Consider the following 23,095-nt stretch of genomic DNA (forward strand, 5'->3'; position numbering starts at 1 on the left):
GCTTCTTGCCAGGCAGTTAACGCAATAGACCTCCCGTAGAACCCATATATTACGCTGCTTAGGGGTCATTTTTAAAAATCGTGGGCAAACTTTAAGCGCGTGGAATTTATTACAGAGCTTGCATTTGTAAACATTTGGTGATCGCTGCTGGTGAGATCTGAAATGTATGATATGAGGTTAATGAGTGGAAATGTTAGTGATGAATAGTTTGAGATGGTGTGCAAGACATTATTCGGGCTGAGTATCTTCAATGGTATTACAGAGGGGTAGATAGCACAACTTTGCTATTGGCCGAGTTATAATACCTGTTGCTATACGTATATCAGCAACACGTACATTCGAATCTGATCCGGAGTAGGTTTTCACTATTCGCCCTAAAAGCCACTCATAGGGTGGAAGCAAGTCATCCATTACAACTACTAAGTCGTCGACCTTTAAGTTCGATATGGAAGATTTCCATTTGTATCGCTTGTGCATTGATCTTAAATATTCTTCTTTCCATCTCAGGGCAAACTGATGATGGAGTGCTTTTAATTTGGTCCATCTGTTAATTATTGATAATTTCTGAGCTGTAGGTTCCGGGAAAGCTAATATGGGAGATCCTCTCAAAAAGTGGCCTGGGGTTAAGGCCGTGAGATCTGCTGGATCTTCTGTCATAGCCGAAATAGGCCGAGAGTTCAAAACTCCTTCTATTCGGGCCAAAATAGTTGAAAATTCCTCAAATGTAAATCTATGAGCACCAGATATTTTCTTTAAATGGATTTTAAAACTTTTAACGGCGGCTTCCCATAGACCGCCCATATGAGGCGCATGGGGAGGAATAAATTTCCATTCAAAACCATGAGCCGCATACTTCTGTGAAATATCAGAGGACGATATTTGTAGAAACTGTGTAAAATCACGAAGGAGAGTTCTACTAGCTCCAACAAAGTTGCGACCATTGTCCGAGAATATTCTACATGGGAGCCCTCGCCTCCCGACGAAACGGACAAACGCAGCCTCAAATGCTGCAGACGACAAATCGCTACATGCTTCTAAATGGACTGCCTTCGTACTGAAGCACACAAATACGCAGGCATATCCTTTCGTAATGGGAGCTTTTCTGAGAGTGGAGCTTTTCAATTCAAAGGGGCCCGCAAAATCAATACCTGAGACTTGGAATGGTGGTGAGAAAGTACACCTCTCGGGTGGCAAAGGAGCCATTATTTGTGAACTGGCCCTATGTTTGTATATAACACAAATCTTACATTTGTGTATGACACCCTTTACGCGAGCTTTTAGGCGGGAAATGTAGAACTCCGTTTGCACAAATCTACACATTAAATTACATTCTCCATGGGCCAGGAAGACATGTAAATGGGATAAATAAAGTCGACAAAAATGGGAATTTCCAGGTAGTATTATCGGGTATCTTTCCTTGTACGGAAGGGATGAGTTAGATAAGCGACCATTTGCTCTAATGATTTGGTTCGAGTCCAAAAAGGGGTTCAGAGTTTGTAAACTGCTCTTATTAGAGAGAGTACTACGTTTCCTCAAATTTTCGTATTCGCAATTATAATATTGCTTTTGAGCCAGAGATATTAGACGAAACTTGACGAATTGGATCTCATTTTGAGAGAGATTCGTAGTTTGAACCATTTGACTATTTTTCCATTGAGGATGGGAATTGTTGAAGAAACGGAAAATGTATGCAATCACACGTAATGCTCTCGAATATGAAGAAAATCGAGACATTACATCGATTGATTCAGTGCTAACTTGATGGGATGTAACAATTTTCGTTGCTAATTCTGGAATAACTGGGTTTTTCGATGGCCAAGTCGATTCAGGATTAGTGAGCCATGATGGACCATTCCACCAAAGCGTGTTGGGAACGAGATCTCGAGGCTTAGATCCTCTAGTCCCAAGATCGGCAGGGTTGTCATGTGTAGACACGTATCTCCATTTAGCATTGGGAAGAAGTTCGTGTATTTGAGACGTGCGATTTGCAACGTATGTCTCCCACGAGTATGGTGGTTTGGACAACCAACCTAAAACAATGGACGCATCTGACCAGAGTGTAATCGAGGCAATGTTATCGTCATATATTTGCGTCACATATTTCACGAGGTGGGCCAATAACAATGCTCCATTTAACTCTAAACGAGGTAACGAGACATGTTTTAGAGGCGCCACTTTACTTTTTGCTACGAATAGCTGAGAGAAGACAGTAGGAGTCGATGTCTGACAACGGAGATAGACACAGGCACAATACGCCCCCTTGGAGGCATCACAGAAGCCGTGGATTTGAACTTTATCGTCAGGCATATATTGAATCCAACGTGGTATTTCTATAATTTTTATCTGCGTTAAATCATTCAATAAATTATTCCAAATATGCAGGGAATCAGGAGATATGTCATCATCCCAACTTTTAGTCTCAAGCCAAAGTTGTTGCATAAATATTTTAGCCCTAATTACCACAGGAGTTATCCATCCTGCAGGATCGAAGAGTTGAGCCACCTGAGAAAGTATTTGACGCTTTGTGGCAGAGTCATGAGTTTGGGTCGGAAGGGCAGAGTATGTGAATTTGTCGCTTAATGCATTCCACTTTATCCCAAGAGTTTTTGTGGAACTAGTTTCCGAGAAGCGTAATAAATCCAAATCGTACAAATCTTCTGGAGGAAGGTGAACCAGCAATTTGGGATCATTTGCAGTTATTTTCTTTAAAGGAAAACCTGCAGTCTTGAGTACTGAGATAAGTGCTTTCTGAGACTTAATAGTTTCTTCGATTGTAAATCCACCAGACAAGATATCATCGACATAAGTTTCTCGTCTAATAATATCAGAAACTTGAGGGAATTGCTGTTCACAATCAGAAGCGAGTTGTAATAAAGTGCGTATAGCGAGGAACGGCGCGCAGCTAATGCCAAATGTCACAGTGTTCAGTTGGTAATCCTTAACTGGGCCCTTTGGATCGTTTTGAAACAAAATCCTTTGATACGCTCTGTCATCGGGATGTATCTTGATCTGCCGATACATTTTTTGTATGTCTCCACTATACACGTATTTATACTTTCTCCAATTTAGTATCGTAGAAATTAGATCACTTTGGAGCGTGGGACCAGTATAGAGTACATCATTAAGAGAGACTCCCGAATTGGATTTACGGGATGCGTTAAAAACTATACGCACTTTGGTGGATTTATGCTCAGGGCGTACCACCGCGTGGTGTGGGAGGTAAAATGAGAAATATTTACCTTGGGAAGATATCTCTTGAGAAGAAGACTCCTCCATATGATTTAACGAGATATATTCGTTAAGTACCGCGTTATATTGATCCTGAAGATTGGGATCTTTTGATAAAGCCCTCTCCATTCTAGTATATTGTCCTAGGGAAATAAATCTTGATGAACCAAGATAAAGAGTTTCTGGGAATTCTCTTTTAAACGGGAGCCTCACTACATAGCGGCCATCCGCATCACGAGTAGTTGTTGTGGCGTAAAGATCTTGGCAAAATTTATCTGAATCAGAAATCTCTGGGTGTGATGGGATTTCTTCAATCTCCCAAAACTTCCGAAGGACATCGCTGAGAGCATCCGATTCACAAGGGACTACCTTAGTAGTAAATGCATGGATTGCTTCAGTCGGCATTGGCCCACTGAGAACCCATCCAAAAATGGTGTTGTAAGCAGATGCGAAACCATAAACATTTTTCTTGATACCGTCAAGATTAACGAAACGCTCAGAGTCGTTGCCAAGTATTAGATCGATATTGGATGATATATTGAAGTCTGGATCCGCTAAGTCGAGGCTTAGGAGAGCAGAATGATCGGAAACTTGAAAAGAGACAGCGGGTAATTTTCTAGTAACCTTTGGGAGTATGATCGCGTTAATTGAAAACCGGACATTGTGTTTCTGGGCATATAAATGTAGCTCGCATTCTTTATCTGCGATTTGAGTTACTCCTCCGATTCCACCAATTTCAAATCGAGATTTACGGTAAGGAATTTGTAATCGATTTCTAATTTTTTCCGATAAAAAGGTTCTTTGAGATCCAGAGTCAATTAAGGCTCTTATCGTAAAGAGCTCACCTCTATGCTCAATTTGAACCAATGCGGTCCTTAACAAAATTGTTTCACTATTTTGTGAAAAATTTGCGTCAACACGCGCGTAGGCCTCCTTTGAAGTAGAAGGAACAGGTTGTTCGGGTAGTCGTTGGGAATCCTGACTAATAAATTTATTAGCGCCAGATGATCGAGAAGTTTGGGAGTCACTGTTCAAGTTTTTGCCATTATCTAAATGCAGCAGAGAATGATGCTGTTTCTTGCATGTGAGGCACACGCGTTTGCTTTTACATTTAGATTTCGAATGAGCTGCAGAGAGGCAGTTATTGCAGAGTTTCTGCTTAAACACAAAATCGATGCGTTCTTGAACAGAAAAATTTCGGAAATCAGGACAAACCCGGATATTATGATCTGAGTTGCACAACTGGCAGGAATAAGAAGAGAGCCTTTCTTGAGATGTGTACGTTTGCACTTTGCTTGGATTTTGTGACGAATATTTTGGGTATATCTCGTTGGGAATTTTGGAATTTCGGAAATTGGATATGCGTTCTACAACCTCGAATCGGTTGATTAGAAACTCATCCATTTGGGACCAACTTGGTAGCTCACGATGGGATTTGAGAGATTGTTCCCATTGAGAAATAGTTTCCTCGGGAAGCTTAGTAGATATTAAATAAATCAGAATGGGATCCCATGTTTCAACCTTAACGCTGAGGGAATTTAATGTACTCAGACAATCCTTTACAGTCGAGTGTATCCTTTGCAAGGATTCACTATCCTCAGATTTCGCTACGGGAATACCGAACAGTATTTTTAGTTGGTTGTCTACTAAAACTCGCTTGTTTTCATACCGAGTTTTCAAAGCATTCCAAGCTAAAGCAAAATTTTCGTCACACAAAGCATAACGCTTTACTATAGCGCCCGCACTTCCTCGAGTTTTATTCCTTAAATGATACAGCTTTTGTGCGGGTGTGAGCTTCGGATGATTTACGTACACGGCCGTGAACATGTCACGAAAAGATGGCCATTCTTCGTAACTACCCTTAAAAATCTCTGTGTCACAGGGAGGGACCTTTATACAGACTTCGGACGTATTAACATTCTGGGGTTCTGAGATCCTGTAAGGGTTAAGAGTTAGTCGTGCTGTCCTGCGAGGTGCAGTATTAATTGATATCCTTAAGATATCTGAAATTTGAGCTCGTGTTTCATAATAAGCCTCAGCGCAAATGTTGAAGTTAACTTTTGCATTCTGTTTTAACTCATTAGAAACAATAGATTCGGAACACAGCATCAAGTTTTCATATTCACCTTGAACCTTTCCCCATCTCCCTTCTAAGTCATCCAGTTTGACTTCCAGAAGAGAGTCGGTTTGATCCGCGATATCTAAACTCTCAAAATTCGAACAGAACTCTGTTACTTGATTGCAAATAAAAGCAAATTTTCCATAAATAGGTGGCGGCATGACAGTATTTTCATTTGCCATACAGTCATCTATATCTTTGGGATTTGTCATGTCTAGATACAAGATAACAGAGAGTATGAAATTCCCTCTTATAAGAAGCACCGTAAAGAGTCAGAATGGCAAATGTACGATGAATTTCAAATTTACAATATCTTCAAATGAAACCTCAATAGATCGAAAATCGGTAACTTAGGTATTTCTTTTCTTTCAAATGACAAATATGTAAGTTTTTTTATCACCTTTAATCCAAAGGGTATTGTAAAAAACTCTAAAAGTTGGTAGGTGAAGTAAAACTAGTCACTTATAACCAGTAGGCAGAAAACTTCATAACCCGTTTTATTTCCAAATAATTGCAAGGGCTTTCACGAATTTATGGATTGGATGGTAAGTAACGATATTGAAATTAAGACCACGGAAAAATATTTCACAGAAAAAAAGAGTACGTTGGTTGACAGAAATAGAAAATGCGTGAAAATGTTTGAACCTTAGATATGCCAAGTGAAATTATCTTACACTTTCGAATTGCTATACATCAGTTGAAATGTCTAGCTATTGGTTAATTGTAAACCGGACGAAAGTTTATGTGTAATGAGTCAGAACATAATTGCTACACATCAGTTGGGAATGTATAGCTCGTAGGTTGATTGTAAACCCGGCTTTGGAAATTTGACAGCTACATTTAAGAACACAAATGTAACTACAGGTCGTTTTGAAACCTGACCGACTAAGACGGTTTTAAATAAATATACGAAAGAGCTCTTTTTTGGTAATTGTACAATAGCCGAAAGACAGAATTTAATAACAATTTCACTTCAAATCTCCAGTACAAACGACCATGACCACGCATAGCATACAACTTGTTAAATGTTCACAGTATCACTTTATAAATTCCGGAACCCATAAATATCCACGATAGAGCACAATTACTTTCTTTTCGATGAATTTAAAAACAAACGAATCGAGTGGATTTAAAAAACAAAATCGAGTGATTTTAAAAAATAAAAGAATGATATGTATATGGAAATAAAATGATGAATCAGATAGAAATAGAAAATAGATATATATATATATATATATATATGGAAATAAAATTATGAATTAGGGTTAGTTAATTCGTTGTTAGTTCAAATTTATCATTATTTCAAAATGCTTTTGATAGAATATTCTGTTTTTATCTGCATTAATTCCCAGATTCAACTCAGAATGTATGAATGGAATTTCCAATAAATTATTTCTCTATCATGAGAAACGATTTTTTTATATATTTCAGTTTCGCCATATGAATATGAATAGACTCTCCATTCGTTCCATGGATATAATAAGTTTTTCTTCTGCATGTATTTTTTAATAATTTTGTGATTTTGTTTTGTCCTCAAAATTCAGGTTACACAACACTGTGTGCAAGATGTGGTAACGAAACACTGTTCGGTATACCAGATTTAGATGTGGTGAGAGAATACTTGAGAGAGATAGTGATGCAGTATAACAGTTTGAGTTTGTATGTGTGTATTGAATAGTATCTGCGAGAGTGTTTTCTTCTCTTATGCTTTAATTTTTCTCATATGCACAGTGTTCATATAAAGCCAATAATATGGGTTAGTTTTAAACTTGGTTATCTACTTTGGGTTATAAAATACACTAATAATTTTACCTGAGCTTTGAGATGCTGGTCTATAGATTTTATTTGGTCTTGTTGATTTATTATTATGGCGCGACCCGAAACCCGAGTTATTAATTTATATTTTACACAGTTAATCTGAATTGTTTCTACAATTTTTATTTCACCACAATAAATTTTGCGCTATAATAAAATATATTAACGATGCTTTAATATCTTGTTATACACTAAATAATTTTGTTGTTCTCGCTTTACTTTATTTCACTTTGCATTGAATGTTTTTAATTTTATGTCTTAATCTTTACGGACCGGCGTCTCAAACAAACTAATGAGGAAGATCTTGATCTACTTATGTATTACCTTCTATTCTCGTTTGCAGTTACTACTCTTTTCTGGTTTGAGAATCCTCTCCTCGAGTGGACCATGTTTACCTTCGATAGCTCAGTTGGAAGAGCAGTGGACTGTAGATCCATAGGTCACTGGTTCATATCCGGTTCGAAGGACCATGTTTAATTGTTAGGCTACAGGGGGTGTCGGTGGAGAAGGTGAAGAAATAAGTGGACACCAATTCCTGGAGTAAGTGGACTGTATGTGGGGTTGATGGGACAACAGATGGGTTACCATAATAAAACAAGAGAATTGTGGATATTAGATGACTGTCATAATTTCTCTAGTACGAGAAATGATGACTCCACAATTAAACCGCCAAGACAAGAGAATGAGAAAATACATATATTTTAGAATTTGAAGATTTGGAGTTTATTAGAGATTGTGCTCACCGTTCCAGACGTGGGAAAGAATTGAAAGAAAGTAAATCTCTAAGCTTACCAAGAAACTTAAGCGCTATTACATACATTAACCATGATTATAACATAATTCACAATAAACATTTTGATTAATTAGTAATAGTGATGAGAGCATTGATTTTAAGCTTATGTGCGGTATAATTCACAATAATTCAGTAAGTTAAATTCAAATGTATCTATATAAACTCAAATGTATCTTTATATTATGAATAAGTCTAAACTTGAGTTTAGACACGGATCAATCTTCAACACGACAATGCGAGCTCACAGACATCTGCTACTGCATCTTTGAGCATTCAAAGCATCGATTGGAACGGACTCGGACTCGGCTATATAAAGGAGGTCCCTTGTCATTGAACATAACATCGAATCGGGCAGCACTCACCACTGTGGACGGGCAGCACACACAATGGACTGAATAGTCTAAGTGAGCCTGATACATCGTGCTGCCACCTAACCTAACCTAAAGGGTGGTACGGTCAAAATTTGGTCAAGGGAAAACGCGTGTAAATCGGTGAAATCGTTTATTTAAAAAATCAAATTAAATTTCTTTTTCAAGTTCAATTAGTATAAAATTCAGGAAAAATATTCAGTTAGGCTTTCGCTTTTCCAAATCCGAATTGCCGAGCCTCACGCTTGACACCTGCCATCAGATTTTGTACAGCCACCTTGTCCACCTTCTTCGCCGCAGAAAGCCAGTTTGCCTTGAACTGCTGCTCGTCCTTAGCAGTTTTTTTTTTTTGGTCTTCTTTAGGTTCCGCTTGACAATAGCCCAGTATTTCTCAATTGGGCGGAGTTCTGGCGTGTTGGGAGGGTTCTTGTCCTTGGGAACCACCTGCACGTTGTTGGCGGCGTACCACTCCATGGCCTTTTTACCGTAATGGCAAGATGCCAAATCCGGCCAAAGCAGTACGGAACAACCGTGTTTCTTCAGGAAAGGCAGCAGACGTTTATTCAAACACTCTTTCACGTAAATTTCTTGGTTGACAGTCCCGGAAGCTATGAAAATGCTGCTTTTCAAGCCACAGGTACAGATGGCTTGCCAAACCAGATATTGCTGCTTGTAGTCGGCTTTGACGTAGGTTTCGTCGTCCATTAGCACGCAGTCAAACTTCGTCAGCATCGTCGTGTACAGCCTCCGGGATCGCGCTTTGGCCGTCGTATTTTGTTTATCATCGCGATTTGGAGTCACTACCTTCTTGTGAGTCGATAGTCCGGCTCGTTTTTTGGCTCGATGCACGGTTGTAGACGATACACCCAGCTTATTTGCGGCATCTCGGAGAGAGAGGTTAGGGTTTCGCTTGAAACTACCGGCAACTCTCTTTGTCGTCTCAGCGGCTTCCGGTTTTCGATTTCCCCCCGATCCAGACTTCCTGGCTGTCGACAAACGTTCCCCAAACACTTTAATTACATTTGTAACGGTTGATTTGGCAACTTTTAGCGATTTTGCCAGCTTTGCGTGCGAGTAGCTCGGATTTTCGCGATGCGCGAGCAAAATTTTGATACGCTGCTCTTCTTGCTTGGACGGCATTTTGACAACTGAAGAGTGAATTCCAAAATCAAAATAGGAACAACATTCTACACACATACACCTTCAAAATGAGGGGTGTTCAGGTTTTTTAAATGCAAAATTGAAAGAAATACGTCAAGTTTATATTGACCAAATTTTGACCGTATCACCCTTTAGGACGGATGTCCACCATTTCAACAGCCGTTGCACTAAATTTGCATGACTTCTTAAGGTGTGATCTGAATTCAGTGTTTTGGATGTGAATTATAAAACTTTTGTTTTTTCATTTTTAATGTCTTCTCAGGCTTGTCTGAAACGTCTGACCTCAAATATTATCAAAAAATTCGCCGCTTTTCTAGAATGTACCATATTATTAATTCTTTGTTTTTAGACTATTTGGAACAATAAAAGTTTAAAAAACCCATTCAAAATATGAAAACAACTTCCTGTGTAGTTAAAATAGAGAACATCTTTGGGAGGACATTTTGGGAGTGCTTTTAAAGTTGTGCCTTTAGAACACCTTCCAATTTTTTTTTGCTGTAATAACTCATCGGAGTGGCAAAAGTGCTTCGACAATAAGAGTGTATAGATCTTAATGGAGAATAATTTTAAAAGCAATAAATGGAATTTTAATAGATGTTTTAGTTCTCTAATCCCGAAATATAAAAGGCAACTCTCGTATTTGTGCTTCCGCCGCCGATTCGACACCCAAGAGATCTTGTGTCTTTACTCAACTTTTTAAATTTTTTCTTCTTAAATTATTTACCCATTATGTCTAAATTATAACCGACTATATTACACCCTTCACCACTACGTATACCAACATTTTTGATACCATCTTAACACCTTCAAATTTGTTAGGAGCTATATAAAGGTTTATATTCCCATATACAAATAGTTTAATTTGAACTGATTTGGACGAAATTTTTTAAACTTTCACAAAATGTCTAGAATCAAAATTTAAATTGGTTAATGACCGGGACGGACCACAATGTTAGTAAAAAAACAAGTAAGGAAAGTCTAAAGTCGGGCGGGGCCGACTATATTATACCCTGCACCACTTTGTAGATCTAAATTTTCGATACCATATGACATCCGTCAAATGTGTTGGGGGCTATATATAAAGATTTGTCCCAAATACATACATTTAAATATCACTCGATCTGGAAGAATTTGATAGACTTCTACAAAATCTATAGACTCAAAATTTAAGTCGGCTAATGTACTAGGGTGGAACACAATGTTAGTAAAAAAATATGGGAAACGTTTAAATCTGAAGCAATTTTAAGGAAACTTCGAAAAAGTTTATTTATGATTTATCGCTCGATATATATGTATTAGAAGTTTAGGAAAATTAGAGTCATTTTTACAACTTTTCGACTAAGCAGTGGCGATTTTACAAGGAAAATGTTGGTATTTTTACCATTTTTGTCGAAATCAGAAAAACATATATATGGCAGCTATATCTAAATCTGAACCGATTTCAAGCAAATTTGGCAGGCATAGTTACAACGCTAATTCTACTCCCTATGCAAAATTTCAACTAAATCGGAGAAAAAAATTGGCCTCTGTGGGCAAATGTGTGTAAATCGGGCGAAAGCTATATATGGGAGCTATGTCTAAATCTGAACCGATTTTGCTGATATTTCGCAAGTTTTTCGAGACTCATAAAATATTCGGATGTACGGAATTTGAGGAAGATCGGTTGATATACACGCCAATTATGACCAGATCTGTCCGTCTGTCTGTCTGTTGATGTATTTTTGTGTGCAAAGTACAGCTCGCAGTTTTAGTCCGATTGTCCTAAAATTTGGTACAGGGTCCTGTTTCGGCTCAAAGACGATCCCTATTGATTTTGGAAAAAATCGGTTCAGATTTAGATATAGCTGCCATATATATTTGTCACCGATCTGGTCATAATTGGCGTGTATATCGACAGATCTTCCTCAAATTCCGTACATCCGAATATTTTATGGGTCTCGAAAAACTTTCAAAATATCAGCCAAATCGGTTCAGATTTAGATATAGCTCCCATATATAGCTTTCGCTCGATTTACACTCATTTGCCCACAGAGGCCAATTTTTTGCTCCGATTAGTTGAAATTTTGCATAGGGAGTAGCATTAGCATTGTAACTATGCATGCCAAATTTGGTTGAAATCGGTTCAGATTTGGATATATCTCCCATATATAGCTTTCGCCCGATTTATACTCATATGACCACAGAGGCTAATTTTTAACTCCGATTTAGTTAAAATTTTGCACAGGGAGTAGAATTAGCATTGTAGCTATGCCTGCCAAATTTGGTTGAAATCGGTTCAGATTTAGATATATCTCCCATATATAGCTTTCGCCCGATTTACACTCATATGACCACAGAGGCCAATTTTTAACTCCGATTTAGTTGAAATTTTGCACAGGGAGTAGAATTAGCATTGTAACTTTGCGTGCCAAATGTGGTTGAAATCGGATCAGATTTGGATATATCTCCCATATATAGCTTTCGCCCGATTTACACTCATATGACCACAGAGGCCAATTTTTAACTCCGATTTAGTTGAAATTTTGCGCAGGGAGTAGAATTAGCATTGTAACTATGCGTGCCAAATTTGGTTGAAATCGGTTCAGATTTGGATATATCTCCCATATATAGCTTTCGCCCGATTTACACTCATATGACCACAGAGGCCACTTTTTAACTCCGAGTTAGTTGAAATATTGTACAGGGAGTAGGATTAGCATTGTAACTATGCGTGCCAAATTTGGTTGAAATCGGTTCAGATTTGGATATATCTCCCATATATAGCTTTCGCCCGATTTATACTCATATGACCACAGAGGCTAATTTTTAACTCCGATTTAGTTAAAATTTTGCACAGGGAGTAGAATTAGCATTGTAGCTATGCCTGCCAAATTTGGTTGAAATCGGTTCAGATTTAGATATATCTCCCATATATAGCTTTCGCCCGATTTACACTCATATGACCACAGAGGCCAATTTTTAACTCCGATTTAGTTGAAATTTTGCACAGGGAGTAGAATTAGCATTGTAACTATGCGTGCCAAATTTGGTTGAAATCGGTTCAGATGTGGATATATCTCCCATATATAGCTTTCGCCCGATTTACACTCATATGACCACAGAGGCCAATTTTTAACTCCGATTTAGTTGAAATTTTGCACAGAGAGTAGAATTAGCATTGTTGCTATGCGTGCCAAATTTGGATGAAATCGGTTCAGATTTAGATATATCTCCCATATATAGATTTCGCCCGATTTACACTCATATTACCACAGAGGCCAATTTTTAACTCCGATTTAGTTGAAATTTTGCACAGAGAGTAGAATTAGCATTGTTGCTATGCGTGCCAAATTTGGTTGAAATCGGTTCAGATTTAGATATAGCTCACATATGTATGTTTTTCTGATTTCGACAGAAATGGTCAAAATACCAACATTTGCCTTGTAAAATCGCCACTGCTTAGTCCAAAAGTTGTAAAAATGACTCTAATTTTCCTAAACTTCTAATACATATATATCGAGCGATAAATCATAAATAAACTTTTGCGAAGTTTCATTAAAATTGCTTCAGATTTAAATGTTTCCCATATTTTTTTACTAACATTGTGGTCCACCCTAGTGCACTAGCCGACTTAAATTTTGAGTCTATAGATTTGTAGAAGTCTATCAAATTCTGTCCAGATCGAGTGATATTTAAATGTATGTATTTGGGACAAACCTTTATATATAGCCCCAACACATTTGACGGATGTGATATGGAATCGAAAATTTAGTTCTACAAAGTGGTGCAGGGTATAATATAGTCGGCCCCGCCCGACTTTAGACTTTCCTTACTTGTTTTATATTGCAAAAATTTCGCAAGTCGATATATACGAACTAGAGTATAGGTAAATTTGAATCATTTTTGCGAGTTTTCGACTTAACAATGATGATTTTACAAGGAACATTTGAGATTTGTGGTCATATTTGCTAAAATCGAAAGAACATATATATATTCTAATTCTAATTCTGAGCCGATTTTGATAAAATTTGGCAAACATTGCTGAAATTTTAATTGAACTCTCAGTGCAAATTTCAAAATGTTCAAAATGAGACTTTGGCTTCCGTGGTCATATGAATCTAAATCGGGCCAAGGATATATGGGAGTCATATCTAAATCTGAACCGGATTTGACCAAATTTGGCATATTTGGTATGTTAGTCCTACCCGCTGTGCAAAACTTCAAGTAAATCGGAGTGAAATTTTGACCTCTGGGGGCCATATAAGTGCGTATATCGGACGAAAGATATATATGGCAGCTATAATTAAATCTGAACCAATTTCAACTAAATGTGGCATGCATAGTAAAAATGTTATTTCCATTCCTTGTGCACAATTTTAAGTAAATCGGTGGGAAATTTTGATCTACGGTAGTCATATGACTGTAAATCGGAAGACAGATATATATGGGAGTTATATCTAAATCTGAACCGATTTCATCCAAATTCGGTATGCATATTTATCATGTTAGTCCTACTCCTTGAACAAAATTTTACGCAACTCGGGGTAAATCTTTGACCTCTGGAGCCATAGGAGTGTAAATCGGGCGAAAGCTACATATGGGAGCTATATCTAAATCTGAACCGATTTTAACCAAATTCGGTATGTATATTTGTAATGTTAATTCTACTCCCTGTGTAAAATTTCAAGTAACTCGGAACTAAAAATTGGCCCCTGGGGCCATAGGAGTGTAAATCGGTCGATAGCTATATATATGGCAGCTATATCTATATCTGAACCGATTTCAACCAAAATCGGTACGCATATTTATTCTACTCCCTGTGCAAAATTTCAGACAAATCGGAACAAAGGATTGGCCTCTGGGGCCATAGGAGTGTAAATCGGGCGAAAGCTATATATGAGAGCTATATCTGAATCTAAACCGATTTGACTGATATTCTACAAAATTTACGAGACTCACAAAATATTCAATTATACGAAATTAGAAGATCGGGTTATAAATATGACCAGATAGGTTATAAATATATATGGCAGCTATATAAGAATCTGAACCGATTTTTTCCAAAATCAATAGGGATCGTCTTTGAGCCGAAAAAGGACCCTATGCCAAATTTGAGGACGATCGGACTTAAACTGCGAGCTGGTCTTGGCACACGAAAATACATTAATAGACAGACAGACGGACATCGCTAGGTTAGGTTAGGTGGCAGCCCGATGTATCAGTCTCACTTAGACTATTCAGTTCATTGTGATACCACAATGGTGAACTTCTCTCTTATCACTGAGTGCTGCCCGATTCCATGTTAAGCTCACTGACAAGGGACCTCCTTTTTATAGCCGAGTCCGAACGGCGTTCCACATTGCAGTCATAGACTTTGAAAAGCTTTGAAACCCTCAGAAATGTCACCAGCATTACTGAGGTGGGATAATCCACCGCTGAAAGATTTTTTGGTGTTAGATCGAAGTAGGAATCGAACCCACGACCTTGTGTATGCAAGGCGGGCATGCTAACCATTGCACCACGGTGGCTCGATAAATCGACTCAGAATTTAATTATAAGCCGATCGGTATACTAAAATATGGGTCTATGACTATTCTTTCTCGGTGTTAAATACAAATGCACAAACTTATTATTCCCTGTACCACAGTAGTGGTGAAGGGTATAAATACACACAAAAAATGATTCTTTCCTCCCAAACGAAATTTTAGACAAACAACCATAGTTTATCATTTGCTTTTAGCTGTAAAGAAGTTCGTTTGCAAGAAAATATACACTTTATGCGATGGCTTGAGCGTTGATGACTATAATACAAACCCAGAGCTCTATTTATAGACCACATTGTTAAGCACACACAAGCCAATGGAAAGAAGCTTTACTTAAAAGAAACAAACCACTTTATTGCGAATTTTTCTTATATACGATGTACCAAATATATCTTTTGGAAATGGAAATAATTTTCTTCCCAAAATTTCCCAAAACGGGATTATCGGCATTACATACAACTCTATTAAATTTTTGCTAGGGAAACTCAAAATGTGTCTGACAGTTAGATCCTAACGGAGCTTCATGAAAATGGCCGAATGACAGAAAATAACAGTGTTTGATATAAACGAAGTGGATTTTAGAATATTAAGTAATATTTTATTGCAAAAATAAAACTTTTATAAGAAAAATTTATTTTGGGAGATATAGGTTTGAACTTTTCGAAGAAAAGTATCAAGAGAACAACATTTGCAATACCCGAAAGTTTTGTTTTTCTTTGCATGTACGTATACTTTTACTAATCACTCTAACTATTTTCACTTCGTCTATTTCAACCGAAAATCACAATAAGGCTGAGAAATCCGTAACGTAATCCATACACCCGAACGAAAATTTACACAAACGAAATACCTCTTTAGGTTAAGGTTAAAGAGGCAGCCCGATTTATTGTCAGGTTCACTTAGATTCTTTTGAGAGCAATTAGTATTTTTTTGAGAGCACTTAAACCGGATTTTTTGACAAACGTTTGTCTCTACAGTTTTTATTTGTTTTAAAAGAAAATTTATTAGCGCCAAAAGAAATCTTCGATTGTCTAAAATTTCATTCTTTGCAAAAGAAAACTCTTTTTTCTGTAGACATAAGAATTCCACAAATAAGAAAAAAAAAATCGGACGGGATGGCCACATGTGGATATTACATAATCAGATATTAACCACACTAACGAGTGATCATCAACGCTTGTAATGTAGTGAATGCACTGAAAGAAGAGTTTTCCCCTTTTTTGGGTCTTTGACCGAAATAATTTTGCAAAATATAGATGCCTTGGTTAGAATAGAGTTGGCAATTGTAATCAATTGATTTTTTTAATGTAATATTATTCGCCTAAATGATATAATGATAGTCAATATTTTAATTTGACAATTTTTGTATCAATTACAACACTTTGATGACATTTATTTTCATTTCGAAATTAAATGAAAAATAATATATTATCAAAAAAAAAAAAAAAATTAATTACTACATTAAAATCATAAACAAAGTAATTTTATCAAAAATAATAAAATATTAAAACCTATTTTTCAACGAAATTCGAGGACAATTTATGGTGGAAAAGCAATTAACTATAATCAACTAACACTGGAATGTATTCAAAAATTATAAATGCAAAATTCACACTAGCAAATGAATACATTAATAGGAGAATAACAACCACGAGGGGATAGAGCGAAAATCCCTGATTGCATGGTCAGTACGATTATAAATGGGCATTAAAAGATAGTAAACACAAGAGCACCGATTGTACCTTATTACCAAGTCATTGAATTGAAATGAATTTATTAGACTCGCTATTGTAAATACAGTGATACCTGTCAATATTGGACCTATGAAAACCGTACTCCTCCCAAATGAGGAAGAATTTACGCTACCATTGGTCTCCACTTTTGAGAGGTTTCACTGTATCCCGAATCAAAGATGTAGCTTCTGGAAAATAAGGACATTATTTAGGGAGTTATCTAACTTTACATCCAGCCTCTAAAAAATCAAAATTACACTAAAAAAAAGTTTACTTGCATCCAAAGATTTTGACCTTCTCTTAAGGATTTTCGTATTGATTCCGAGCCAAAGATGCGGCTTCTTTAAAATAAAGATATTTTTTAGCGACCTATCTGGCCTTACATCTAGGATCAATAAAATTAAAATTCAGATCTCACTTATCGAATTTTCATTTTATTTTCGCGGTATATTAATTTTTGAAAATTTTCTCAAAATGTTATTTCTATAGAAATTTTGTCAAAACTTTATTTCTATAGAAAATTTGTCAAAATTTTATTTATAGAAAATTTTTTCAAAATTTTATTTCTATAGAAATTGTCTCAAAATTTTATTTCCATAGAAAATTTTGTCAAAATTTTATTTATTTAGAAAATTTTCTCAAAATTTTATTTCTGTAGAAAATTTTGTCAAATTTTTATTTCTATAGAAAATTTTCTCAAAATTTTATTTCTATAGAAAATTTTGTCAAAATTTTATTTCTATAGAAAAGTTTGTCAAAATTTTATTTCTATAGAAAATTTTCTCAACATTTTATTTCTATAGAAAATTTTCTCAAAATTTTATTTTTATAGAAAATTTTGTCAAAATTTTATTTCTATAGAAAATTTTCTCAAAATTTTATTTCTATAGAAAATTTTGTCAAAATTTTATTTATTTATTTTATTTAGAAAATTTTATTTAGAAAATTTTGTCAAAATTATTTTCTTTGATTTTCTTCGACCTTTTTTATGTTATAATAATAAATTAATGATTTTTCAAGCTCGAGGTCTTTTTTGTTTTGAATATTTTATTTATTTTCCCAATATTTCGCGATTGCCATATTGAATCGCTTCTTCAGGGGATCTACAATAGATTTTAAGAAATTACATTTCATAAATATCACAGTATTAAAAAATTATAAAATTTTAAATAAGTCTATAAATTATTTTCTTTTAATCAATAATTAATTGTCAAAAGTCTTATAAATTAATGTTATTTTATAAATATCGGACGGATATATTTACAACACATTTTACAAGTATCAGGCGAACAGAAAATTAAACAGTAATACCATAGAATACATGGTAGTGATCATCGTGCTGTAATATATATGTACATATATCCGTCCGATATTTATAAAATAACATTAATTTATAAGACTTATGACAATTAATTATTGATTAAAAGAAAATAATTTATAGACTTATTTAAAATTTTATAATTTTTCAATACTGCGATATTTATGAAATGTAATTTCTTAAAATCTATTGTAGATCCCCTGAAGAAGCGATTCAATATGGCAATCGCGAAATATTGGGAAAATAAATAAAATATTCAAAAAAAAAAAGACCTCGAGCTTGAAAAATCATTAATTTATTTTTGTCAACATTTTATTCTTATAGAAAATTTTCTCAAAATTTTATTTCTATAGAAAATTTGTCAAAATGTTATTTCTATAGAAAATTTTGTCAAAATTTTATTTGTATGGAAAATTTTGTCAAAATTTTATTTCTATAGAAAATTTTCTCAAAATTTTATTTCTATAGAAAATTTTCTCAAAATTTTATTTCTATAGAATATTATGTCAAAATTTCATTTCTATAGAAAATTTTGTAAAATTGTAACTTCTATAGAAAATTTTGTTAAAATTTTATTTCTATAGAAAATTTAGTCAAAATTTTATTTCTATAGCAAATTTTGTAAAAATTTAACTTCTATAAAAAAATCTTGTTAAAATTTTATTTCTATACAAAATTTTGTCAAAATTGTATTTCTATAGAAAATTTTGTCAAAATTTTATTTCTATAGAAAATTGTGTCAAAATTTTATTTCTATGAAAATATTGTCAAAATTTTATTTCTATAGAAAATTTTGTCAAAATTTTATTTCTATAGAAAATTTTGTCAAAATTTTATTTCTATAGAAAATTTTGTCAAAATTTTATTTCTATAGAAAATTTTGTCAAAATTTTATTTCTATAGAAAATGTTGGCAAAAGTTTTATTTCTGTAAAAAAAAAAAATTCAAAATTTTATTTCTAATAGAAAATATTAATCAAGCTTGAGATCGTTTATGGTGTGTATTGGTTTCTTTATTTTTCAATATTTCGCAATTACATTGAATTGCTTCATCAGGAGTCGATCTACAATAAAAGTGGTTTGATAATTTTTAATCATGACATGTAAAATTCTTCCTCAAAATTGTTTTTCAAATTGCAAATAATTTTAGTGGTTTATGCTAATCACAACTATTGGTTTTAGTTTACAAATTTTTACAAATAATTAAAGATTTTAACAATTGTATATTAACAGGTATCAGGAGAACAGGAAAAAACAAAAGGAATTACATTATACACTTACGTATGCAAAACATTCAAGTGTAACAAAATAACAACACATAAAGCTTAAAACTAGAGTAGTATCACTACGTTCGTCTATTACTTTTATTGCACTGATTTCCTTCTTGCTTTCTCTGATGCTGAGTACTTGCATATTTAGTTGCCCTGCCAACATTTTCAAACATCCAAAATGAGTGTTTGCAAAAAGAGTGTTAACTTACTCTTTTGGAAGATTCAAAAATGTTTAATCGCGGGGAAGATTCAAATTTTAGTCATATATTAGTCTAACCAATGGTTATTTATAACCGTTTAATTTAAATCATCAGAAAGATTCGATTATTATCCATTTATTACTCTATTCTTATGTTGTTAATATTAAACTATTTTACTGGGTAATATAAAACTCTTTTATTTAACTCTTAAATTACGAATGTGGGGAGAGTCATTTATAACTCTTTTTGCTTTTCGCTTTTATAAGTAAACAAGACAAAGATAACAACAAAATATTAGTGGACAAAATATGAACCGTTGAGGATAACGGTACCAAATATTTTGCAAAATATTTGGAAGCTTATAATGATCATTTTGGATTCAAACATCGTGGCAACAGGGTTTTTATTGAATTAAAGTGACAATTTTGATTTTCTGTCTTTATTGTAATTTAGTGTTTTTATTACTATTGCTATATCTTTATTGCAGATTTAATGAATTAATTTTTAGGTTTTTGTTTCATACATTTTTATAAAATAAGTAAATTAAACTAGAATTGGTTTGTTGTTTTTATGTTTTTTTATTATATATTTAAGGATAAGTATTATTAGTTCTTTAAGTACCTGAATTTGTATATCAACAATAAAGCCATAAATTAAATATGCAAATTTAAATCACAAGTGTATTTCGTGGGAACAACAAAATACTAGTTAGAAGGAGTAATTTCTAACTCTTGAAAAGACTCAATATTTAATCTGACGTGGGGAGTTATTTCTTAATCTTTTGTAGGGGTTATTTATGAAGCATTCGATTGATTCATATATGAGTAAGTAGATTTATCATATTATACTTCTTTCAAATGACTTTTTTTTACTAATCTGGAAGACTCAAGGAAAAGAATCATTTTGAGACACAACTACTTTATACTGGGGACGCATAAATGACTCTCAGATTCGCTCTTCCGCAATCGTTTTGAACATCAAAATGATTCAAAGAAGACTCATTTGCGATCGAAAATGTTTGCAGGGTGTCTTGTCTATGATGTGTCTGTATATGTGAGCAATGTTATCTGTATCTGATTTGTAGTTCATTCTCTTCTCTGTGGGTACATTGTTAATGTACAACATTTCTAATGTTAATCTTTTTCTGTTGCTACTCTCTCCAATACTCTCACATCGTCAAAGTTCGGGTGATGTTTCATTGTCGCACAGTGTGTTGCAAGCGCTGTTTTTTGGAGTTTGTTACTATTGCGAAGTTTTATGTCTGATTTGTGTCCCGACAGTCTTGTTTTTAATTTATTTTTCGTAGTTCCAATATACAGTTTGTCACATGGTTCTTTGTTGTCTCCATTGCATGTTATTTGATAAATAACATTAGATGTTTCCATAATAGGTGTCTTGTCTTTAGTTTTTGTGAAAATGTTTTTTAGTGTATTGTAATTTTTATGGGCAATATTAACTTTATGTTTGTCTAGTATGTTAGAGTTTGTAATCCTTTCCGAAATTCCTTTTACATAGGATCCTTACAATTGTTAAAATCTTTAATTATTTGTAAAAATTTGTAAACTAAAACCAATAGTTGTGATTACCATAAACCACTAAAATTATTTGCAATTTGAAAAACAATTTTGAGGAAGAATTTTACATGTCATGATTAAAAATTATCAAACCACTTTTATTGCAGATCGACTCCTGATGAAGCAATTCAATGTAATTGCGAAATATTAAAAAATAAAGAAACCAATACACACCAAAAACGATCTCAAGCTTGATTAATTATTTTCTATTGGATAAAAGAAAGATCGAATAAAATCAAAATTTCTAATTTTATTTCTATAGAAAATTTTGTCAAAATTGTATTTCTATAGAAAATTTTGTCAAAATTGTATTTCTATAGAAAAGTTTGTCAAAATTGTATTTCTATAAAAAATTTTGTCAAAATTTTATTTCTATAAAAAATTTTGTCAAAATTTTATTTCTATAGAAAATTTTGTCAAAATTTTATTTCTATAGAAAATTTTGTCAAAATTTTATTTCTATAGAAAATTTTCTCAAAATTTTATTTCTATATAAAATTTTGTCAAAATTTTATTTCTATAGAAAATTTTCTCAAAATTTTATTTCTATAGAAAATTTTCTCAAAATTTTATTTCTATAGAAAATTTTCTCAAAATTTTATTTCTATAGAAAATTTTCTCAAAATGTTATTTCTATAGCAAATTTTGTAAAAATTTAACTTCTATAAAAAAATCTTGTTAAAATTTTATTTTTATAGAAAATTTTGTAAAAATTTTATTTCTATAGAAAATTTGTCAAAATGTTATTTCTAGAGAAAATTTGTTAAAATTTTACTTCTATAGAAAATTTAGTCAAAATTTTATTTCTATAGAAATAGTTTTAAAATTTTATATATATAATATATATTGAAAATTTACCAAAATTTTATTTCTTTAGAAATATTTTTCAAAATTTTATATATATTAAAAATTGTACCAAAATTTTATTTCTATAGAATTCTGTGCTAAAATCTATCAAAACATGAAGAATTCTACCAACTGTGGCAACCGTGATTCGAAGCCGTTCCCCAAGATATAATGTGCTTCGTAGTCGGCAACTTGTAATTTAACCAAATTTAATTTAAACTAAATTTCAAAATAATCGTATTACAATTGAAATGATATTATAAAAATCCCTATATTTTCAAACTTCTACCAACATCTCACGAATTCACAACTTGCATATTCAAAGCATCATTAGTTATATACATTTTTTTGTTTTTGAATACATAATGACATAAAATGATGACATTGAGAGTAGTGTCAAAACCACAATGCAACATTTGTTCAGTGACAATGACATGGATGCACCGCCAAATCCAATGAATAATAAATAGAATGAGATTTTTCAGGTTCTCAAATCATATGGGCTAGTAACGATAACACATAATCACAAAAATCAATTTTAAAATACAAAACAAACAGGACATGTAATTCCATTTGTTATATTTTATTTAACACCTTGAACTCGTTGGTTTTTCAAGCCAAATAAATATGGCAAATGGTTGCCATGAATTTAACTTTAACAGCAAAAGGTTGTTTAAATTTTTCAATTTCAATTTTTATGATTAAAAAATGGAGGTCAACAAACCAAAAAAAAAACAATTCAATTCAATAATAGGGCATACACTCATAATTCGATCCTTATTTTAATAATGTCCCAACCCTTATTACTCTCTGCATATCCTATGCCTAAAATATAGGTTATTTTTCTCAACATTTTATATCTGTGTTTTCACCCTCTGCCATAGTCTATGGATAAATGAAGAAAAGAAAATTAATTTAACCAAACTTGATTGTTTTAAAATTGCATTTCAGTGCTTGTCATGTCCCTATCCCATAATCACGATAAAAGCGCTTTTTTGTTGTAAACGTTAAAACATTAGAACCATTAATTAGCGTAATAATTAAATTCATGAAATTTCCCTTTTAAAAACATTTACAGCATAGAAACTTTCCAACAACCGTTTGGAAAATTTTACACAATTGAATCTACATGATAAAGGAGATTCTAC

At 33.5% G+C, this 23,095-nt stretch overlaps 1 protein-coding gene across 1 annotated transcript; it reads right to left on the reverse strand.

Annotated features, from left to right (window-relative positions):
* Window positions 1–228: 228 nt before the first annotated feature.
* Window positions 229–5,559, reverse strand: LOC142231165 (uncharacterized). The gene has a single exon (XM_075301783.1). It carries the CDS (start codon window positions 5,557–5,559, stop codon window positions 229–231), a length of 5,331 nt encoding a protein of 1,776 aa, XP_075157898.1.
* Between the last annotated feature and the right edge of the window lie 17,536 nt (window positions 5,560–23,095).

The sequence above is a fragment of the Haematobia irritans genome, chromosome 3, assembly GCF_050003625.1.
Source record: "Haematobia irritans isolate KBUSLIRL chromosome 3, ASM5000362v1, whole genome shotgun sequence".
NCBI lineage: Eukaryota > Metazoa > Arthropoda > Insecta > Diptera > Muscidae > Haematobia > Haematobia irritans.